The sequence below is a fragment of the Amyelois transitella genome, chromosome 12 (assembly GCF_032362555.1).
Source record: "Amyelois transitella isolate CPQ chromosome 12, ilAmyTran1.1, whole genome shotgun sequence".
In the NCBI taxonomy this organism is placed as follows: Eukaryota; Metazoa; Arthropoda; class Insecta; order Lepidoptera; family Pyralidae; genus Amyelois; species Amyelois transitella.
In genome coordinates this window covers 2,121,204-2,142,453 of record NC_083515.1, presented here as the reverse complement: position 1 = coordinate 2,142,453, position 21,250 = coordinate 2,121,204, and the positions used below count along the sequence as shown (strand labels likewise).

At 38.6% G+C, this 21,250-nt stretch overlaps 2 protein-coding genes across 6 annotated transcripts in view; one reads left to right on the top strand and one right to left on the bottom strand.

The window, feature by feature from the left end:
• LOC106142613 (axin) overlaps positions 1 to 13,339 on the top strand; it is a 67,386-nt gene extending 54,047 nt beyond the window's left edge. For 2 of the 4 annotated variants that reach the window (XM_013344437.2, XM_060946849.1), the window contains 9 exons: positions 135 to 277; positions 2,034 to 2,174; positions 3,529 to 3,637; positions 4,001 to 4,144; positions 4,900 to 5,008; positions 5,380 to 5,563; positions 6,778 to 6,936; positions 8,891 to 9,073; positions 9,687 to 13,339. In XM_013344437.2, the coding sequence (XP_013199891.1) occupies positions 135 to 277; positions 2,034 to 2,174; positions 3,529 to 3,637; positions 4,001 to 4,144; positions 4,900 to 5,008; positions 5,380 to 5,563; positions 6,778 to 6,936; positions 8,891 to 9,073; positions 9,687 to 9,810 (1,296 nt within the window). In that variant the 3' untranslated portion in view covers positions 9,811 to 13,339. The remainder of the gene's footprint in view (positions 1 to 134; positions 278 to 2,033; positions 2,175 to 3,528; positions 3,638 to 4,000; positions 4,145 to 4,899; positions 5,009 to 5,379; positions 5,564 to 6,777; positions 6,937 to 8,890; positions 9,074 to 9,686) is intronic. The other 2 variants (XM_013344438.2, XM_060946850.1) reach the window with 2 other exon arrangements.
• A 280-nt stretch (positions 13,340 to 13,619) lies between these two features.
• Positions 13,620 to 21,116, bottom strand: LOC106142693 (uncharacterized). Of its 2 annotated transcripts, none has more exons than XM_060946972.1 (10): positions 21,015 to 21,116; positions 20,612 to 20,710; positions 20,345 to 20,456; positions 19,579 to 20,190; positions 18,629 to 18,829; positions 18,052 to 18,192; positions 16,900 to 17,098; positions 16,293 to 16,494; positions 14,830 to 15,040; positions 13,620 to 14,521 (listed from the first exon to the last, which is right to left on the bottom strand). In XM_060946972.1, the coding sequence occupies exons 1-10, from the start codon at positions 21,089 to 21,091 to the stop codon at positions 14,420 to 14,422; spliced, it is 1,956 nt and encodes a 651-aa protein (XP_060802955.1). In that variant the 5' UTR covers positions 21,092 to 21,116; the 3' UTR covers positions 13,620 to 14,419. The 2 variants fall into 2 exon arrangements, with proteins under 2 accessions (XP_060802955.1, XP_013200016.2); XM_013344562.2 differs by having other exon boundaries at positions 20,642 to 20,710.
• Between the last annotated feature and the right edge of the window lie 134 nt (positions 21,117 to 21,250).

The following is a 21,250-nucleotide window of genomic DNA, read 5'->3' as shown; positions in this document are numbered from 1 at the left end:
CGGCCAAAATTATTCATCCTTGAGGGCTTCAATGATGCCCAAACTAACTTTTCCACGCGGACGAAGTCGCGGGCGGCCTCTAGTTGTATATATATTTCATGATAACGTTAATAACTATAATATAACGCCGACAGATGTCGCCGCCCGCGCAGCCGCTGGCGGGGCTGGCCACGCTGCACGAGGAGCAGGAGCTGGCGGCGGGCGCGCTGCCGGCGCGGCTCACGCACGGCGCGCTGCTGGCCACGCAGGGCCGCCGGCTGCGCTCCGATGTGGCGCCGTACGTACTGACCTGTACATTGTGTTGTGCGCGCGCGCTTTGGAAGCGGTCGCAGTTGTGATTAGATTTAAGTTGGTGACGATTGGTTTTGGTGAGATAGGAGCATGGAAAGTTACGCTTTTTTTTTAATTAATTAAAAAGAAAACTTTAAAAGACAAGGTCTTTCTTTTGAAGTATGAGGGAGGGCGCATAAGAGAAGATTGGCATCTTTATGCTACATTTTTAAACTTAAGACCCATCGGGTTGGGTTCAGCGTTTATACATCAGTCAGTATTTATTTTTCTGTTGTATATGGAAGTTGTAGTACATAGGTAAAGAATTTAAAATAACAATATTATTGCTATGTACTCTTATTTCTAAACGAAGTGTCAAAAGCTACAGTATTGTTCGTCGCATCGCATTTCAACCGACCCAGAGCCAATTCATGAAGCAATTCTGTAGTCCAAGAAATTTCGTAAAATCTTATTTTACGATTTTTTCTAAATGACTTCAACTCTAGACCTGATATATAGAATAAAGGTACCTTATAAATAGATAGATTCATAGAAATCTTACGAAATTCTTAATTCTAATGACACACTAGATTGCTTAATGGATCGAGTCTGGGTTTTTTTCTTTAATACAGTAGTTTAGTTTTAAACGTCAAGAGTAGTGTTATTATGTTAGCTTATTTTTAGACATTTTGTTTCAAATATACATGTACATATAGAAATTATTTTTAGAATGCTTTAAGTCATCAAAATTTGCATAAAGTGTGACCCCTAGCATTGCATGCGATATTGTAATAAAAAATACTTTGATAAACCTGAGCATTCATTGAACAAAACTCACGGCATATTGATCAAAATGATAGTCAATAAACCTTTTGTTGTAATCATATAAATCGTTTATACATAAATATTCATAAACTTCAAGTAATAAATTCAAGCTGGAAAAAAGTCTGACAACCTTTTACATTTTATGTAATACCAACATTTGAAAAAAAAAATATTCAACACATCAGAATGCCCAGGTTTATCCACTCATTTTAATTTACCCCCTCTCCCAAGCTTACTTATCAGCTGATTTAATTTTTAATTTTGTTCCCCCGCCAGCTGTTCTAATTTTAATTTTGTTTCCCTGCCAGATGACAGCTGTTTTAAATATTATTATTTTTTTTTATTTTTGTTCCCTGCCAGCTTTCTGATATAAAGTTTGTTTGCCCCCCATGTTTTGTTCCGCGCCTGCATGTTTGCGCCGCACGCCGCCCGTTATCACGATGCGTCGCCACCTGAATAATCCATACACCCGTACCCTACTCTATTATTTATCCTTGCACATGCACCCTTGTTTCTCACCTGACATCCTTATCTCCACCCTATCCTAATGTTTAAACTTACACATGCCCTTTATTAAAAAAAAATTAATTTATCTATTCCATATTTTGTTGCAAATTAATTTCACCCATACCAAAATGCATTTTTACATCGATATGTTTTTTTTTTTGACTAAACCTGACATCTGTTTCCATAAACTCTTGATTCTATTTTCAAATTGAAATTTTATTTTCTTTAATCTCATTTTTGTCACGAAATTACGAATATTTTATCGAATTACGATGTATTCGGATTCCCTTGTTGCAACTTCATTTTATTCCTTCCAAATTGCTATCAACTTTTACATTCATTTTTCCTTGTAACACCAAAATTGTCCAAACTCGACTCCCCCACCGACCCGCACAATCCACCGCCCGCTCACTACCACAATCGGGTGGCAGCAGTCACCGCAAGCGGTCAGTGTACAGCGCCCACGTGACTTACGCCGGCTACTGCCCCACCTCGAGGCAGGACTCGTCCCGCGCCAGTTTCAGCAGCGGAAGGACCGACAGCGATGCGGTTTCACTGTCTGGCAGCAGCGTGTAAGTAATGGACATATTTTTTACCATGAAAGAGTCGAGAGGTTAAGGGTCAGGTCAAAAGTACCCGAAACCGCCGAGCTTGCATGAAGAGAGTTATGAATGTGGATGAAGCAAAGGAAATATGCAGAGATCGTGGCAAGTGGAAAGAGGTAGTCTCTGCCTACCCCTCCGGAAAAGAGGCGTCATTTTATGTATGTATGTATGTAAGAGTCGAGACGTCGTTGGTGGGACTTCAATTAAATGAAGTGAAAGAATGAAGGGATCGTGGCAAGTGGAAAGATTTTTCTGCCTACCACTTCAAGCGGTAACAGGCGTGTTTTATGTATTTATGTATTCGACTGTGTGATGCGCATGAAGGCACAGGTCCGAAACCTACCTCGGCAAAGTACCAATGACTCTTTTCTGAGTTATGTAAGGACATTAGTTTGTGTGCTAACCGGTACCTACGTTGCTTATGGTGTGGGAAAACATCGGGAGAAACTTGCATGATCAGGCAACAGGATAATGTTCTGCAATTAATTACAAGTAAGTAATGTGTTTCTAATAGAAAAAAAAAGTATATTTTTTTTAATTATACCAGTTTTCTTATAAGTTGCAATTTTTATTTACTTTTCAAACCTTTTAGTTATACTATTTATGTATTAGTCTATTAAGTAGTTTTTATAAATGTATGTTAGCAATTAGTGTACAAAATATCGTTTCTATCATAAAGGTGCGTTTTAACAGATGCGAATACGTAGAAATTTGCATCTGGGTAAGCGCACCTTTAGTCTCCCATTGACTGCATTACAAAAATATACTTGCATCTGTTTGTCCCTGTCATAGGAACCCTTAACTAACTTGCACTGTCAGTAATTCCCAAGAATGTGCTATAACAGTCATTTAATCCACCATTTACATTGCATAAATTGACGTAATTTATGTAATTAATGTGTAACATCTTAATACATACATTGCTGGTGATGTTATAAACATAAGATCACTTGATTAAATAAATTTGACTTAAAAATGAATTGTTTATTAAATAATGTAATACTTTAAAGTTATATGTGTCTGTTTGATAGGTTCTTTAGATGTAATAAAAATACATTTATGATTGAAGCTCGCAGAGATATTACATAAAAGAAATGAAAAAGTAAAAACAAAAAATAAAAAGTTATCATATTGTACTAGTAGACACTAAAAAGTAAAAATACTACTTACCTCTAGTATTTCACGAACTGGTATTCCTGCCTATCAAGAATGAAATAACTTTCGCTATTAGGGGTACATAATGCAAACGATTTTTAATAACACAATCTTAAACATCTGCCCTCTCTCTCTCTTCCATATTGATTTATCATGTGTGCGACAGGGACGGCATGTCAATGCGTGGTTTGCGCGATACCCGCGATCGCCACCGCTCCCGGCCCCACGGTCTCGACAGGAACGCTATCATCAACATGGAACCAGATACAGCTATGGTAAGTTATTCTACCTTCATAAGATAAAAAAGTCTAATTTAATCAATTTTTTTTTACATATCATCAAACGTGTGTGCCGTGTGGTTCCCGGCACCATTAGAAAAAATAATAGGACCACTCCATTCTCTCTCGCTCATGGATGTCGTAATAGGCGACTAAGGTGTAGGCTTATAAATTCGGGATTCTTTTTTTTAGGCGATGGACCAGCAACCTGTCACAATCTCAATTCTATCTTAAATTCAAATAGCTGAACGTGACCTGTCAGTCTTTGCACGACTGTTGGCTCTGTCTACCCCACTAGGGACGACGTGATTATATGTATGTATGTATGTATGTATTAAATATATAATTTCTTCTTCCCAGGTGATACCACGCACGCAACGCATTCAGTCCGAACAATTAAGAGTTCTACCGCCGAACAAGTTCGCGCCGCTCCTTATCGAGAAGCTGGAGAGGGTGAGGCGGGAGCAGGAGAACAAGGAGCGGCTGGAGCGCAGGCTGGCAGAGGTTAGTTTATGGTAGACGTCCATAGACAAACCTTAGATTCAGTTTGTTTTTTTTTTTTCTGCAAAATGTTGAAAATTGTGTGGCGCGCGCGGTGGCAACGCAACTTTTTGCACACTATATATTATTATTTGACAATTAATTTTAAATATTTAAAGAACTTATATATTTATATAAAAATAAAAAAGTAGCTAAACATTTGCTTATTACGTATTGCATTTGGTTACGTCAAGAAGGTAAAATGTGAAAACTTGAAAACGGTCGTAGGAAATGGACAGATTGGTGTCTTTGTCCTACAGGAAAGAGGCCTAATTTTATGTTTATTTGTAACTAGGTAAATCATAAACGTGAAAGTTTGTCACGATGACTAGATGAACGTGTCTTTTCTGTCTTTGCGAGTTTTGTCTTTACGTATAATGTGTGGCTGTGTATATTTTTTTACACTTTTACGCAAAATCTACTTGACAAATCTTTTACTTTTATCCCGAAATTAAATTAATCCTACCAATATTATAAATGCGAAAGTTGGTGAGTATGTCAGGATGACAGTATGGATGTTTTGCTACTCTTTCACACAAATACTACTGAACCGATTACGATGAACTTTAGTAGGTATGTAGGTATCTGAAGACCCAGTATAACATATAGGCAACTTTTTATCCCAGAGTCCCCGCGGGAATGATTCAACGCGGACGAAGTCGCGGGCGGCCTCTAGTATGGTATAAACCAACTTACTTACCTACCTACTTTGTTACCAGGGTATGGGTGACGAGGCTTCGTGTGGACAAGCGTTGCCGCCGGCGCTGGTGGCGGCCGCCATCAGAGAGAAACTTCAGCTGGATGATGACAACGACCAGGACATACTCGGTGCGTGTATTTTGACAACTTTGTCCATTAAGTTTAAGTATGATTTTATTATATTTTAAAGTGTTTGTAATATTCCTTGTTTTTGGATACGAGTTAGCTATGAATTTATGGTGACGTCATGTTGTTTGTGCTGTTATCGACTAATAATGTTTTTTTTTACAAAAATGTTACTTATAGGTTGTATGTTACGTATACTTTTTATTTTACGACATTGTAGGGCGGGCTAATTAACTATTATCAACTAATAAACTATGGAATTAGGTACATTAAAATTAGATAATACTATTGTTTAAACTAGGTCAAGGTATCCCATATATTCATATAAATGATTAATGAATGATTTCTAACCCACTTTTGTTCCCATTCCCCAGACCAGCACGTGTCGCGCGTGTGGTCGGAGCGCACCCCGGGCGCGTCCCCGCCGGGCGGGCGGCGCCGCCCCCGGCCCGCGCCCGAGGCCCCCGCGCGCCGCGCGCCCAGCGCGCTGTCGGCGGACTCCGGCCACTACGACGCGCCCCCGGACATGATGCATCATCCGCACTCCTTGCAGCGCAGGTGTGTTGATACAAATACTTTTAATTCGTCAAAAATAGGGTGAAAAATAAAAGTAAATAACTGGGGAACACATGAAGAATATCTCGTACAGAGGTCGTAAAAAAATTTGAAATTAAAAAAATAATACATACATATAATACAATAATAAAATACATACATATAATAAAATACAATACAAAAAATAAGACAAAAGTCATTCTTGAAATTAAATATTTTTAAATAATATTCTTTCTGCATTCAAGGTACTGGCCACTTTTTATCATAGCCTTTAAAAAAATACTTTTCAATTTCGAACAAAAATGCACGTCTTAGAAAAATCTTTTTTTGTTTTTCATAATTTTATTACTTGTGTACGAGTTGAATCGAACAAAAATGCAATTGTGTATACATTTTTTTATTTGCCTTTATTTACTTGTGGCGCGCCCGTTCAGATCCATCATGCTAATCGCAGCTGCCCAAAACATTCTCTAGAGTAAATCTAAACCGTATTTCAAGAATGTAGACATTCGTTTATAGTCATTTAAGTTGCATATTTATCATTCGAGCGATTTTTAAGATAGTGAAACAAAGTACATGGTGTTAGTCTAGTTTTATTTCTTTTTCATAATTATTATGACAATGTCATGTCTGTACATCTCTAGTGTCAAATAGATTGTTGAGCAAAAATCACGTATTTTATTCCAAAAATTCAAACACAAGCAAATATGTATACATATACAACTTTTAACAATTTCTACAACATGTCGAGCGCTAATAAAACAAGTGCACCAGGTAGGTATTATTTTAGTACTCAGTAATAGTTACGTAACGAGGGAGCGTGGTCCTCTGACACGGGTATTCTATACTCACTAGAGGGCCTCAACAACTGGCTTTGTAAAACTGTTTTAGTGAATAAACGAATTTAGATTTTACATATATACATACATATGGTCACGTCTATATCCCTTACGGGGTAGACAGAGCCAACAGTCTTGAAAAGACTGAAAGGCCACATTCAGCTATTTGGCTTAATGATAGAATTAAGATTCAAATAGACAGGTTGCTAGCCCGTCACCTAAAAAAGAATCCCAAGTTTGTAAGCCTATCCCTTAGTCGCCTTTTACGACATCCACGGGATAGAGATGGAGTGGTCCTATCATTCATTTTATTGGTGCCGGGAACCACACGGCACAATTTTAATTTTGTTTTTTTTTTTTTTTTTTTTTAATTTCCAGGTTCTCGAAGAAGACGGCGGCGACGGAGCTGACGGACAGCGGCGTGTCGGTGGTGTCGGAGCGCACGAGCGCGGCGGACGCGGAGCCCCGCATCCTGCTGTGGATCGCGGCCGGGGAGCCCGAGCGCGACGAGCACCGCCGCCGCGAGCGCCGCGCCAGGTGGGCCGCCGGGGTGGACGGGGACTGCGAGCTGGGATAGACTGATAGGGGCCGCGTTCAGCTCTTTATCCCTTACGGGGTAGACAGAGACTACAGTCTTGAAAAGACTGATAGGCCGCGTTCAGCTGTTCGGCTTAATGCATACGTACATATGATCACGTCTTTATCACTTACGGGGTAGACAGAGACTACAATTTGGGAAATACTGATAGCCCACGTTCAGCTGTTTGACTAAATGCATACATACATACATATGATCACGTCTTTATCCTTTACGGGGAAGACAGAGCCAACAGTCTTGAATAGACTGATAGGCCGCGTTCAGCTGTTCGGCTTAATGCATACATACATATGATCACGTCTTTATCCCTTACGGGGTAGACAGAGACTACAGTCTTGAAAAGACTGATAGGCCACGTTCAGCTGTTCGGCTTAATGATAGAGAATTAAGATTCAAATAGTGACAGGTTGCTAGCCCATCGCCTAAAAGAAGAATCCCAAGTTAATAAGCATATCCCTAACGCCTTTTACGAAATCAATGGGAACGAGATGGAGCGGTCCTATTCTTTTTTTTTATTGGTGCCGGGAACCACACGACACTTTGAGAGATACAGTAATCGAATCACTCGATTGTTCTGTGGCGACCTCTATACGTCACTAGCCACAACAGTCAGTCAAACGGCGCTATCGGCCATTAACAGCGAAGGGTCTAAATTACGCGAGCAAAAGATTTCACGGATTGGAGCATATATACAAACTCCGACACAACATCGTCTGTCGTGCAGTTCCCCAGGCATCAAACATAGTCTGGCGGTAGATTTTCCCTTTGATGGCGATCGAGCTCGAATTATCGTTCCCATTGTGGTTAGAATAGAATAGATTTATTTTCAAAATTGGATACATGGTATCACTTATTGACGTCACATCACTTAAATCTAATTATAACTACTACCGCTTCCAAAGCGCATGTGTAGAAGAAGCGGCGGAACAAACTACACTGCAGCATTTTCATCGGACGTCAATATACAAATATAGATCTCTTAAATCTAAATCATGGACGAATGCACATTGTCTACATTAAAAAACTACTTTAATGTATTTTTTGAATTTTCTATCATTCATTTTAAGAACACTATTTGGTAATTTATTATAAAACCTTATACAATTGATCAGAAATTAGGTTCGATGCGGTCGACTGTATATTTAGCAATAATCGCCCATCGCTACTTTGAAACGGTTCAAAATTAATCGGTTCTTCCGTAAAATTTATTTCAGATAACTAAATGAACCTCTATTCATTTTGGGTCGGTTTTCATATTACATTTCGGTCTTCGAAGAAGAGGGAACGGAAATAAATTCCTACGTTATATAGTAGTAGCGATGGGCGATTTCTATTTAAAGTAATCAAATTAGTCGATTGTTCGATGCAGTCGGTAATCAAGGCTTCTAACTCTGCATTTAAGATCGGCTTTCACATTATATTTCAATTTATGTCAAAAAAAGGAAATTAATACCTACGTCATATAAGTATGTAGTCATTTTGACCCTCAGATGCGCCCTAATTTTTTACCACACTCATCTAGTCAAAAATAGATCTACAGTTGAGTCTCGTTAGAACTGCGTGCAAGAATGATATAGTCGAGGTGGCCCAAAACCGCAAATAATAGTTCGTTCAATTGTATACATCTAACTAATCGATCTACGTCAATCTATCAATGATAGAAATTCTTCAAAGTTTTACTGTATATAAAATATAAAAAAAAAGAATAACACCACTCCATCTCTTTCCCATGGATGTTGCAAAAGGCGACTAAGAGATACGCTTATATATAATTATTTTAGATATTCTTTCAAGGGATACAGACGTGATAATATGTACATACTCTTTGCTGCTATATTTAGTAGCTCGCCAGGTCTATTGTAAACCTTTAATCCAACGGTGTGTTGTTCCCAGGGGCGGCGGCAGCAAGTCGAGCAGCACGAGCGGCGGAGGCGGTGGTGGGGGCGGGGGGGGCGAGCACACGGTGCTGGTGGTGTCGTTCCTGGACGAGCAGGTGCCGTACCGGTTCAAGGTGCCCGCGGCGCCGCTCACGCTCAAGCTGCTCAAGGAGTACCTGCCCAGGAAGGGGAACTACAGGTGGGGGGTGGAGGGAGTGTAGTCGCTAACTTAGTTATTTAATACGGAAGGAGAAAAGAGGAGAGAAATAATCAAATTTTAAGTACTATATACATACATACATATGGTCACGTCTATATCCCTTGCGGGGTAGACAGAGCCAACAGTCTTGAAAAGACTGAATGGCCACGTTCAGCTATTTGGCTTAATGATAGAATTGAGATTCAAATAGTGACAGGTCGCTAGCCCATCGCCTAAAAAAGAATCCCATGTTTGTAAGCCTATCCCTATGTAATAAAATAAAAATATGATGAAAATAAAAATAATATCTGTATTTTTTTCCTAAATAACAAACCATGGCAACCGTTGCTATGGCGTACATAAAGAAGGAACACAGACTATTGAAAGCAAAATTAAAAAACAAAATAGTAAAGCTTTCGTGTGGGGCTTCGCTTCTATGATGCTATGATGCTTCTTCGCTTATATGATGGAAATCCTACCTGAAAATAGACACGATCTAGACACCCTGGTCATGGCGCTAAATTATAGGCAGACATTTTCTGCCCCTTGCATGATAATATTAAAACATTTTTCAACAGCCAAAATTAAACACGACTTATTTACCACTACACAGATACTTCTTCAAAACAAACTGCGCCGACCTGGACACGGTGATACAAGAGGAAGTCAGCAACGACAACGACCCCCTGCCCATGTTCGAGGGGAAGGTCATGGCGCGAGTCAAGAGTATCGAGTGATCCCACCAAATGTAACAATCGTCACGGAACTATAACCAAACGGGAACACATATTCAAAAAAATCACATTCTTAAAAAAAAAAAACATAAATCCTAGAAGTATGCAAAGAGTTTAAATATTTTTTTCTTTTCACGATTAATTAAATAAAAACGAGAAGTTTTATCCGGTCTTCAGCGCCCTCAGTTTCATGATTCTCCTCCGTCTCTTTCTAATTATACTAAATAGAAAGAGACTGGTTGGAAAAATACAAGCTCGTTTTCCCTGTTTGAAGCCTGCTTGAGTGTTTCTTTTTTTCAAGTTGGCTATACTTTCGTGCGAGTGTATACGACACACTCGATTTGGCAGAAAATTAATCTCCCGATATGTGGTATAATTTTGTAACGCCCTGCTTAAGCTAAGGTAGGAAATTTTTATGCGACAATTTGACTCATAGCATTTGAGATGACCCAAAGTACATAAAACAACATTTCGAGTTACGCCATGATCGTTATAACACTCAAACAAATTTTGTGTGTTTGTACGCATAGTATTTAAAGCTTTTTTAATTAAATTAAAAGAAAAACATACAGTTCAATAAACATAATGTAATAAACAAATTTTAAAAGAGCAATACATAATTTAGTAATTTATTTTGCCTGCAGTTATTAAAATCAAAATTATATGTCAAGTTGTGACTGTCTTATTCTCCCGTAGGAGTAGCTTGCTTTGTTGTTATATGTACAAGTTATGCCACGTGAAGCTTGCCGCCCTGTTAATAAAGTATTCAATTTGATGTGTAAAACTATATGTGTAGTATTGTTTAAATATTAAGATACAAGCTTTGAGTCGTATATTTTCTTGACAGTTATTACAAAATGAATAATAAGTTAACGTAACCTGATCGTTGCCTGACTAAAATAGTTTTTTTTAACGTAACAGCAACACCTTTGGCAACGTGTAATAAAATATTAGTTTCAGGCTACATTCTTTAAAGGACATTAAATGTATGATAGTTTTTTAAGAACAACCTTCAATACTTGTTTGCTTGTCTATTTGAGTACCTTTTTGTTTTTAAATTATTATTTTATAAGTTCAGGGCGGCAATAAAGTGATAAATCATTTATTTATAACGACCGCGCTAATATAATATAACGACTCGGTTCCTCGACATTTAGCTTTTTTAATTTTAACTATTTTTTTACTTGAGCTAGGTGAGTACGCTTACTATTGTACGATATGTTTTTTTTATTCGAACATTTAAAGTACGCAACTTTTGTTCTAATATTCCTAGTGTTAAACGAATGACTGCTTAGTTTGTATATTTTTAAATTAATATTTTAGGTATAAATGAGGTGTTCTGTTTTAAAAGATATAATTCGTTGATAATCTGAGATTCGGATATTGGATATTATATAAATATATTATGAAATTAACTCGCCGGTACAGACTGTTTTTGTATTGATTGATTTATTTTTATAAATTCTTATTTCTCTATAATAATTTCAGCATTAAAACGACATTATCAACTTTATATAAAGGCTATATGCTGTACCGGTCGGGTCCTCCAAAATTCACTACAAAATCAATGCATTATGGGATCTCAATCGATAATATGAATTACGCACTAAATCGATATAGAAATTATTTCCGTTCTGCAGCTGTGAATAGGGGTAATTAACAAGATTGTAAGATAATATTATTCATCATTTTTTAATTAATAAACCATCATTATTTAGACGGACAGTTTGATATTCGTTGTATTGACACAAATACTCTTAGCAATTGGCAGCGTAATAACTTGCTGTCTTGAATAAGTGCCGGTTATGATGTAGTAGACTGTGCAATTGCAACGAGTCTCGAAAACTAGCGATACCTATTTTTGGGATTTTTTTTATCTGTCATTAGTAATTTTTTTCCTTTGCCTTATTTCTTATAAAACAAACAGCTTCTTTATATACATTACCGGGGTATCGCTACACGCAGACTATACTGTCGTCTTCAAAATGCAACTGCAAACTATTGCCAGACTGAGTTTCCCTAAGTTAGTTACGACCACTAGTCCACTCCGGCGCCGCGACGGGATGTGACGTCACACCGCGGTCGCCGGACATGCCCGTTAGTACTTATTACTTCGCATATTGTAACATAAAGTAAGTTAGATTGTCATGTCCGATCCATTGTACCGACCGCACTTCGCTGTTCACTATACTCTCAATGAAATTTAATATCGGTTTACTAACCCGATTTGCGGACGGTACATGAGCAGTGTTGCCAGCTAAAACAGTGCACAAAATCGAATGCACGATTATGTGAATCGGGTGCGAAATCATGTGCCTTCAATGTTGATACATTTTTCATAGTTGATGCTTCTAATTAAATGTAAGTTAACACTTGTAAATATAGACGTAAAAATACTATGATTCGAACTCTATTTTTTATTAATTTAATTGAATACATTTTTATTTATTGCCTAAGGTCGCGTTGCGCACGCGCCGTCTCAGACACTAGTACCTTCCATATTTCTTCAGCGTCTTTTTTATTTGGTTGTAGATTGTAGACCATTGTTTTGGGCGCCGTGATTTTAAAATAACAGTGACTCTTTCTTTTTAAAATGACAGAAGTTTTTTGTAACTCAACAACACAATACTATAGTAAAATAGTTGCGCAATGTATCATTTGGCTTAACATTATTTTTGTCAGATACTTTACAATAACTTTCTGCCACTGCCAAAATCTCTCCATTTAACGCTAAGATTGAATATAATTTATTCTAACTATTCTTCCTTAATCTTATAATTAATTTAGTATTTAAGATGTCAAGTTTTATTGAATATTATTAGGGACGTTTATTGACGCTGAGAGAAACGAGAAATGTTCCTTACCACGCAAATTAGGACACAAAGTTTTCATTCGGTTTTCTGTTTTTGTGTTCGAAAGTACAACGATGTTATAAGATTTGAGGTTATGAATTATAACCGTGTCTGAGACGCTCCACTTTTGTTACGATCAAAGGTCGCCGCTAAGGCATTGTATAAATAGATGAAGTCTATAATTTTAAATATCGGAATAAGGCACTTTCATATTAGCGTCTCAAGGTACCGTGCGCTACGATATAGCCATCAAATGTTCATGAGGGCTCAAAGTGTACACGCTTAGTGCCAGGTTTCTTTCAAAATATTCCAGTTTGATGGGCTTTGAAGTCACATATGATTTAGTGTCATAATTATTTTCCTATTTAATTGAATCCAATCAATTGAATCTTTTATTTTGGCAGCATTTTGAGATGCCTGGCATTTTGCGCTACTCAAAATTACGTCGAAGTTAAATTACTTGTTAAATTGTAAAAAAAAAATATAATGTTTTCCAATTTAGAGTGTATACGAATGTGGAAGTAAACGATTTGTAATAAATATATTGATGTACTAAAGTATTACAATCAGCGATGTGTATATCGTAATAGTAAAAGAATTTCACTAATCGGACTGTATTATTTTTTTATCTAGCACATGTAACATTTAAAAAGAATAAAACCGGAACTGTGCCATATGCTTCTGTTTTTTTATTTTATCTTGTCAATCCTAGTTCTGTGCTCAGTCAGAATTTGGGCTAAGTGAAGAGCCTGGTGGACCGTGCCAACCCGTTATTTTGAATTTTACTAAGTTTAGATCTACTAAACTGTTAGGGTTTATTTTTTTGATAGAGTAGGTGCCTTGTTTTTTTTATATTAAAACGCGACAAACTTGAATTTTGGTTTAATTTTGGCGAAAACTAGCTAATTTATAGATAGAATAAAGGCTGGTACTGAAATTAAAAGGCTGCCTTTAGTCACCTATGCATTTATTTTACAATATTTTCTCACAAAATAATGTACAATTACAATTTATTGTCTTACAGGTACACTTACAGTTAGTTCTTCACAAAAAGAACGGATGTATATTATTTTTTGTTTCCTTAATACTGCACCTGAAATTTTAAATTAATTTACGAAAAAAGGATACATATTGTTCCTTCAGACTAAGGACATTGTAACTTAAAATTGTTGAAAAGATCTTAAGTATCTTACATGTGCCGAGGATTTTCTACACCTCGCTTAAATTCATGGCAAACAAACGCAATCAATAAAATAAATGTAATTTTCTTACTTACATACTATTATATTAATATATATAAATAATTTAGTTACCTTTGAAATTAATTTCATATAACGCATGACATTCATACGAAAAAAGGCTTATTATTTTCAAAAATCTGAACTCAACAATCTTCGTCGGTGAGTTTCGTCAGTGTCGATTTTATCAGACCCGAACTAAGCCTATAGATATCAGAGGTTGCGACAGAGTTTGAAAAAAAAATCGTGGCAAATTATAATCTTCTTACCCAATAAAGTATTGAATAAACCTTGGGAAATAAAATATTACAAAAAACAACACCCGGGTCCCATTACTTAGCGACGGAGGGTGCGCCTGAGATCGCACAAAGATAATTTTAAAAAGCAAATCACTGATAGATTCTTCTGTTCTGTTTTTAAAAGTACATAACATTCGAACACACCCTTCACTCAGAACTTGATAGGGCAAATCAGTAATGGCATCACATGAACGTATGAACCAAATCGTTTGGTACTAGGAGATCATCTGAATATATCGCGGATCCCTTGCAGCAGCTGCGGCACCACGGGGTCGTCGTCCGCGTAGCCCGCCGAGCGCATGTGATGCGATATACTGGATAGGCACTGAAAAAGAAAAAAAAAATTAAAATTTATCTCTCAAACAAAAAAAAAACAATCATATATTTTTAGTAATCTTGATTACAATGCTTAAATCTGTGAAGAGGAGAACAGGGAGACAGCAGCGGCACGACGTCACAAATCATCAATAATCAACTCTTGCGACTAACGCTTGTGGTTGCTCTAAGTCACAAAGTTTCAATCCCGGATCAGCTCTTAGGGAAATGAACATTTTTAGTCTGGCTCTGGGAATAAACTTTTGAGTTGATATTCCATTCAAAATTCACGAACTGGGGGTCACGAACACAACGTACCTTGTCTAAGTACGTCATTTTGGCTTGCGGACATATATCCTTCGTCACATCGACGCTATAGCTGTCTCGCTCGCATTCGCCCAGCAGACCCGCTAGTTCCTCCAAGTAGAGAGGGAGAGATTCTATGGTGATGTCAGCTACCAACTTGACGCTGAGTTGGTAGCCGGTCGGCACTTCTTGCTCCAAGTCGTCGTCTTCCACGCGGATACATCTGTGGGAAGAAAAAAGATGTGGTCAAGTTGATATTCCTATTAGAGTGAAGTCTCAGGTTGTTGAACAAAGGAGTTTTCTTTGGGGGATCGCTTTTCTACATGTTATAATGCCGTTTCTCGACGAAGATTGGCGACCATCATGGCTATCTTAACTTTTTGTACGGAACACCGTCTGAATACTCGAGTGAAACTGTAACGGGAGCGATAGTTCGGCTCGACCGCCACCAAGGGGAAATCTTCCGCCAGGCTAGTTGTTATGCCTGTGGCTCCGACGATGTTGTGTCGGAGGTTGTATGCTTCAATCCGTGAAATCTTTGCTTGCGCGATTTAGACTTGCCGCTGTTTTTGACATTAGCGTCGCGTGATTTTATTTTTGAGACTTGTGGCGAATAGATGTCGCCACAAAACCAATCAATTATTCACATACGGGGTATTTACTAACTATACTGAAAGATAAGTTCATAACTAATATAGTTTATGAACATTTGCCTAATCCCTAGACTGTGATGTGTAAAAGGATAAAGGTTACTGGCTCATCAATGCTCAGCTTAAACCATCGAAGCTACAAACTTGAATGTGATGTCTGACTAAGACACGTGATATCTTACTGAGTCACGTGGATGTCTGAGAAATGATGTCTGACTGAGATAAGTCCGGGCCTGCAGCGCTGTGTGAGCTCACCTGTACTGCGAGGCGGCGCGGCCCGCGGGCCAGTGCTGCGCCGTGATGAGCGCCAGCAGGCGGGGCCCCAGGCCTGCAGCGCTGTGTGAGCTCACCTGTACTGCGAGGCGGCGCGGCCCGCGGGCCAGTGCTGCGCCGTGATGAGCGCCAGCAGGCGGGGCCCCAGGCCTGCAGCGCTGTGTGAGCTCACCTGTACTGCGAGGCGGCGCGGCCCGCGGGCCAGTGCTGCGCCGTGATGAGCGCCAGCAGGCGGGGCCCCAGGCCTGCAGCGCTGTGTGAGCTCACCTGTACTGCGAGGCGGCGCGGCCCGCGGGCCAGTGCTGCGCCGTGATGAGCGCCAGCAGGCGGGGCCCCAGGCCTGCAGCGCTGTGTGAGCTCACCTGTACTGCGAGGCGGCGCGGCCCGCGGGCCAGTGCTGCGCCGTGATGAGCGCCAGCAGGCGGGGCCCCAGGCCTGCAGCGCTGTGTGAGCTCACCTGTACTGCGAGGCGGCGCGGCCCGCGGGCCAGTGCTGCGCCGTGATGAGCGCCAGCAGGCGGGGCCCCAGGCCTGCAGCGCTGTGTGAGCTCACCTGTACTGCGAGGCGGCGCGGCCCGCGGGCCAGTGCTGCGCCGTGATGAGCGCCAGCAGGCGGGGCCCCAGCGCCTGCAGCGCGCGCTGCGAGCGCAGGTCCTGCGCGGAGGGCGCGGGCGGGAAGGCGGGGTGCGAGTGGTGCCACGCCACCACCGACAGGCCCTGGGCTCGCAGGGACTCCGCCGCCGATGACTGGGACACTGCAATATAGATTACATTCCTTTCAAAATTCCAATACCGTCATTAAACCATTCAGCTGGACGTGGCTTTTCAGTTATTAGGAGACTGTTCCCGTTCTGTGTCTATTGCGTAAGGGATACAAACGTTTGAATTGTCTTCTGCACTGACGCTTTAGAAGCGGCAATAAACTCAAAATTTTAAGTAATTTATTTGACTACAACCAATGTTGTAAATCTTTTAGATAAGACAATTATTAAGTGATATGAACTATCAATTCATAAAAATTTTGTAATTGAATTTATGTATGACTTAAACAAAAAGACATAACCGCACATCACTGACTGTGGCATCAAAAGCTGGATACATACAATCCGGGCTCGTCTCTAGAAAGACGTAATTGTAATTTACAGCAAGGAGTGCGTTACCAGGGTCCATGTCGCAGTGCGTGGAGCCGGCCGCCGCCCCGGCCGGGCGGTAGGCGAGCCCGCACACGGCGGGGCGCTCCGCCAGCAGCGCGGGGCTCCACGTGCCGCCCAGCAGCCCCATCACCTCGCCGCGGGACGTGTGAGCGTGTACGTCCATGCTGATCAATGCCGACACGTATAGGCGGACGTCGAAGGGGGCCTAGAGGGATACATATCATTTGTCTTGAGGTTTCTGTTTATATTCTTGTTGGCTGGCTTTTTAGGGTAGTCTTAATGTCCTGTTTAACTGGAAAATTATTGATGAGAAAAAAGAATTTCCCTAAAATAATTGTGTTTAAACATCAGGCCGGATTTAACATTAGTAGCACGATACAAAGCTTACTCTTCAATAAATCCTTCTAATATTCTTCTTCTTAAATTTAAGCGCTTTTGTAGGTGGAGTTAGTGGATTCATCATTTTTCTCTGTTAATTTTCTTATATTATAAAAATAGCTAAATTTTATAAGAATGTATGTGCTTCTCACTATTTCATGCTAAAAAAAAGACCTGAACAGATTCTCATGAAACTTTGCAGTTATACAGGGTGACATTTAAAACAACTGCACCCTTTTAAACATAGACTATACCCATGCTTCTGAGTCGTTTGAGCCTATTTTTATTTAAATTAAACGTCATCATTTTCACATTTAAAAAACCCTCAAAAACTACGTCACACTCTTTATTAAAGACCAATACTACAAAAAGAAATTAAAACTAAACATGTAAATAAATGTCTGAAAATTAAATTATTTTTCTAGTATCAAGATCAAGTAAAGTACAGAGTTGTCGAGATCGCTCAGCTGAATGAATTGTGTCGTTGACCTCTGAATCTTACGCGTCGCTTTTCCGCCGGCCGGGGTGATATGACATATTTTGGATAGTGGATTTTGATATTTTTATTTTTTCTTTCGTACTTTCTGAAATATGAACCGATATTTTTCTTTTAACGTTTATAAATATCCTTTAGATGAGTACACTTAACAGTTAATCTTATGCAGTTGAATTAAAAGTCACCCTGTATATGTTAGAAATTGGTATAACACAATTAATTTTAATTCATAGATATTAATACAGACGAAGTCGCTGGCAACATGTAGTATCATAATAAGTTACCGGTCTCTCAGCGTTGTAGACGCGACACCGCACGAGCGGCACGGGCGGCGCGGCGCGGCGCGGCGGCCGGCGGGGCTCCGCGCTCGTCTCCAGCAGGTCGCCCTCCAGCGTGTGCATTATCGTGTAGCCGCCGCCACCGTCCTAGACCATATCATGTAACTATACTCTTCTGTGCAGCGCAAAACATGTAAATATTTGTAAAAAGAAAGGACAATGTTTCTTTGGAAAGATCTAAGCCTATTCAGGAAGTTGGTTTGTGGCCCGCTCACGAATTAGAGAATTTGCAACAGCTTGCTTGCTTTATTATTTTAGTTTGATTTTATTATTTGCGAGTGTGCCAAATAACCAATTTTCTTAATTGAAACCAACACAATCAAAAACATTCTTAAACACCTAGAGAAATTTTGATGCACTAGCCATTATTGCGGCCACTTCTAACGACATCAAAACAAGCAAAACATAATGGTTCTCTTGACCCAAGTCTGTAAAAGTCTACCTTATTTTTGCCACTAATCAAACTTTAAAACTTCCTGAAATTTTTAGATAACACAATAATAATAAAAAAAAACATTCTTACCAGGTTAATCTTCCTAGCTCTCTTCCTCATAGGTTCAAACTTCCTCCCCTCAATTGGCACAGCAATCGGAGCCTCCTCAACATTGGTCTTTGTGCCCGCATCCATGGAACACTTCTTGGTGGAACCATCCTCATTATCGCTGTCTATGTCCACTTCTATGTCACTCTCTGGTTCTGAATCCTTTTTCTTCTCTATTTTTATCTGTAATTTTTTATCCATATAAAGCTATTTTTAAGTAAGTTACTTGAAAAGGATCATATTATCCTAACTACTCTAAAAGTAAAACTAATGTTTGTTTGTAACATATTTATGCATTAATGTTATTAGTGAACTAATATTCTTGAAATTAATATTTTAATATAATAATAATGTTTAATAAATAAATATAATTAATATAATTACTATGGGATTTGCGAAAATCCTGTATTCTTTTGTAGATAATTTCGCTGAATTCGCGCAAAGCCCGTGGTTTACACGAATAAAATATCCTGTTTACTAATAGGGTCACTGTTTTAAGCATTGCCGTTATCATCAAATCATTATTAGCAATCTATGTTATTAATGCATCATTTTGCACCAACACTCAAGGGACATTCTATCAGAATTGTTATATAATGCCAGCTTATCAGTGACATTATCGTAAAACAGGTTTCATTCAAAGTGCAAACTCTGTATGAATTAAAGAAATTTTTAAAGTATTACACTGGCATTAGTGAATACTGATTATTTATTTTTGGATTGACATCTAGTCTTATATTGATAGATAGATCATAAATGACTAGATGACTAGTATTAATGATTAAAAATTAAATTAAAAATAACCCTTGCTGAATGTTACAGTACCTTCAGTATTAAATATTGTTACGTAAGTAGATAGCAGTTTTAAATCAGCTGTCTTAAAACTTTGTTGCAGACTATTACATGACAACAGAACTATAAAAATAAATTACCACTTGCTCCCCTTCCGAAACAGGTAACGTTTGTCCAGTTCCCAATACAATTTGCATTTTAGGGCTCTTCATACTATCTTCAGACAGGCTGGAATCCTTCCTCTGCCTTCCCTGCGGCGATTTCAGGATATCTTTACTCTTATTCCTCGGTCGGCCTCTGTCCGAACCTGAAGTTTTTCTCCTATGATTACCCATTTTCCTACCAACCTTTGCTTTCTGAAACCTCTTAGAAACTACATCAGTCAAGTCTAAATCAGACCCTATGGATTCTGTAGATCCTAACATTAAATCGTCTTCGTAAACCAATTCTCCAGGATCAATGTCCATTGCATCAATTCTATTCTCTACAATTACAGGTTTAAGTAAACTATTTTTTGATATTGTGTATTTTCTCCTAGATTTTATTTTTCTTGGGCTTTTTGGAGTTGTGTCCATCACTACTTCTTCCTGGACTACAACAGGTACATTGTCATGGTCCACATTCTTGTCCAGGCCAAATGTGGGTGTCTCCAGATTGATCCCGTGTTCAGCCTCAATCAGTGCTTGAATTTCTGCTTCAGTCTTTGTCTTCAATGTTTGAGAAATTTTACGTACATCTCTACCATACTTATCCTGAAATTAAATGTAATATGTTATTATTTGCAAGGAAAAAAAGAACAAAATGCATAATACAAACAGTAGAAAGTATTAGTATAGTTGTTATCAATTTCCCGATTTGTTTACTGACATATGAAAAAAAGAAAAATTTTGGTTTTAAGTTACTCACCATTTGTTCCAGCAATATCTTCCTTTCTTCACGAGTCCATTCTGCACAAATGATATTGTTATCTCTGTCTATTGATTTGTTTTTGGGTGGTTTTTGATGTATTCTTTTCTCACTAGAACAAATATTTAATTTATTAATTTTAAGTGCATATGCACTACATAGTCACACTATATGAAACTTTATAAAAAAGACAATTTTTAAACTATGACTAGGAGACCCAAATTATTGTAAAGTATTTGGCAGGGGCTTTTCAAACTAACAGCTTACCTAAGGAGATTTTTATTCTGGATATCATACCAATTCGTTGCTGTGGAATCCAGGAGCCATTGTGGATGCACTGTATCTTCTCTGTTGGAGCATGATGGGCTGAAAAAGTAAACCAGTAACTTTCGTAAACACATTTTACTTTTGGTTGGAAATGGAACAGCAAAGGAAACAATATTGTATAATTTATTTTACAAGGAAGCAGTCAAATTCAATCCAAAAACCAACAACGATATCTTCGAATGTTTTGTTTACATACATACAATGAAAAAATATTGGGCTATGAAGTGTCATCACAACAAAATTTTTTCAAGGCGTATAATATATATCTTTTCGTTATCTTTTATAGTAAAGAATGTTGTTTACAGATAACTATTGAATAAACAAAATCGTAAATAAAACTTACATTCCTTGATTATTTTGAGCAAAACAAGAATTAAAAGAAAATTCTCCGAGAACGTCTATTTCGTCATCGTCGGCCATTTTTGTTTTTTTTTTGTACTTATTTATTGTTGTTGATGTTGACCAAAATGTTGACTTGACATCGACATAAAGGGCAAAAAGCATAGTATTAAGGCGAAGCAAATACAACCCTACGAACTGCCATTGTCATAAATTTTCAATAGCTGTCATTGTCACTAA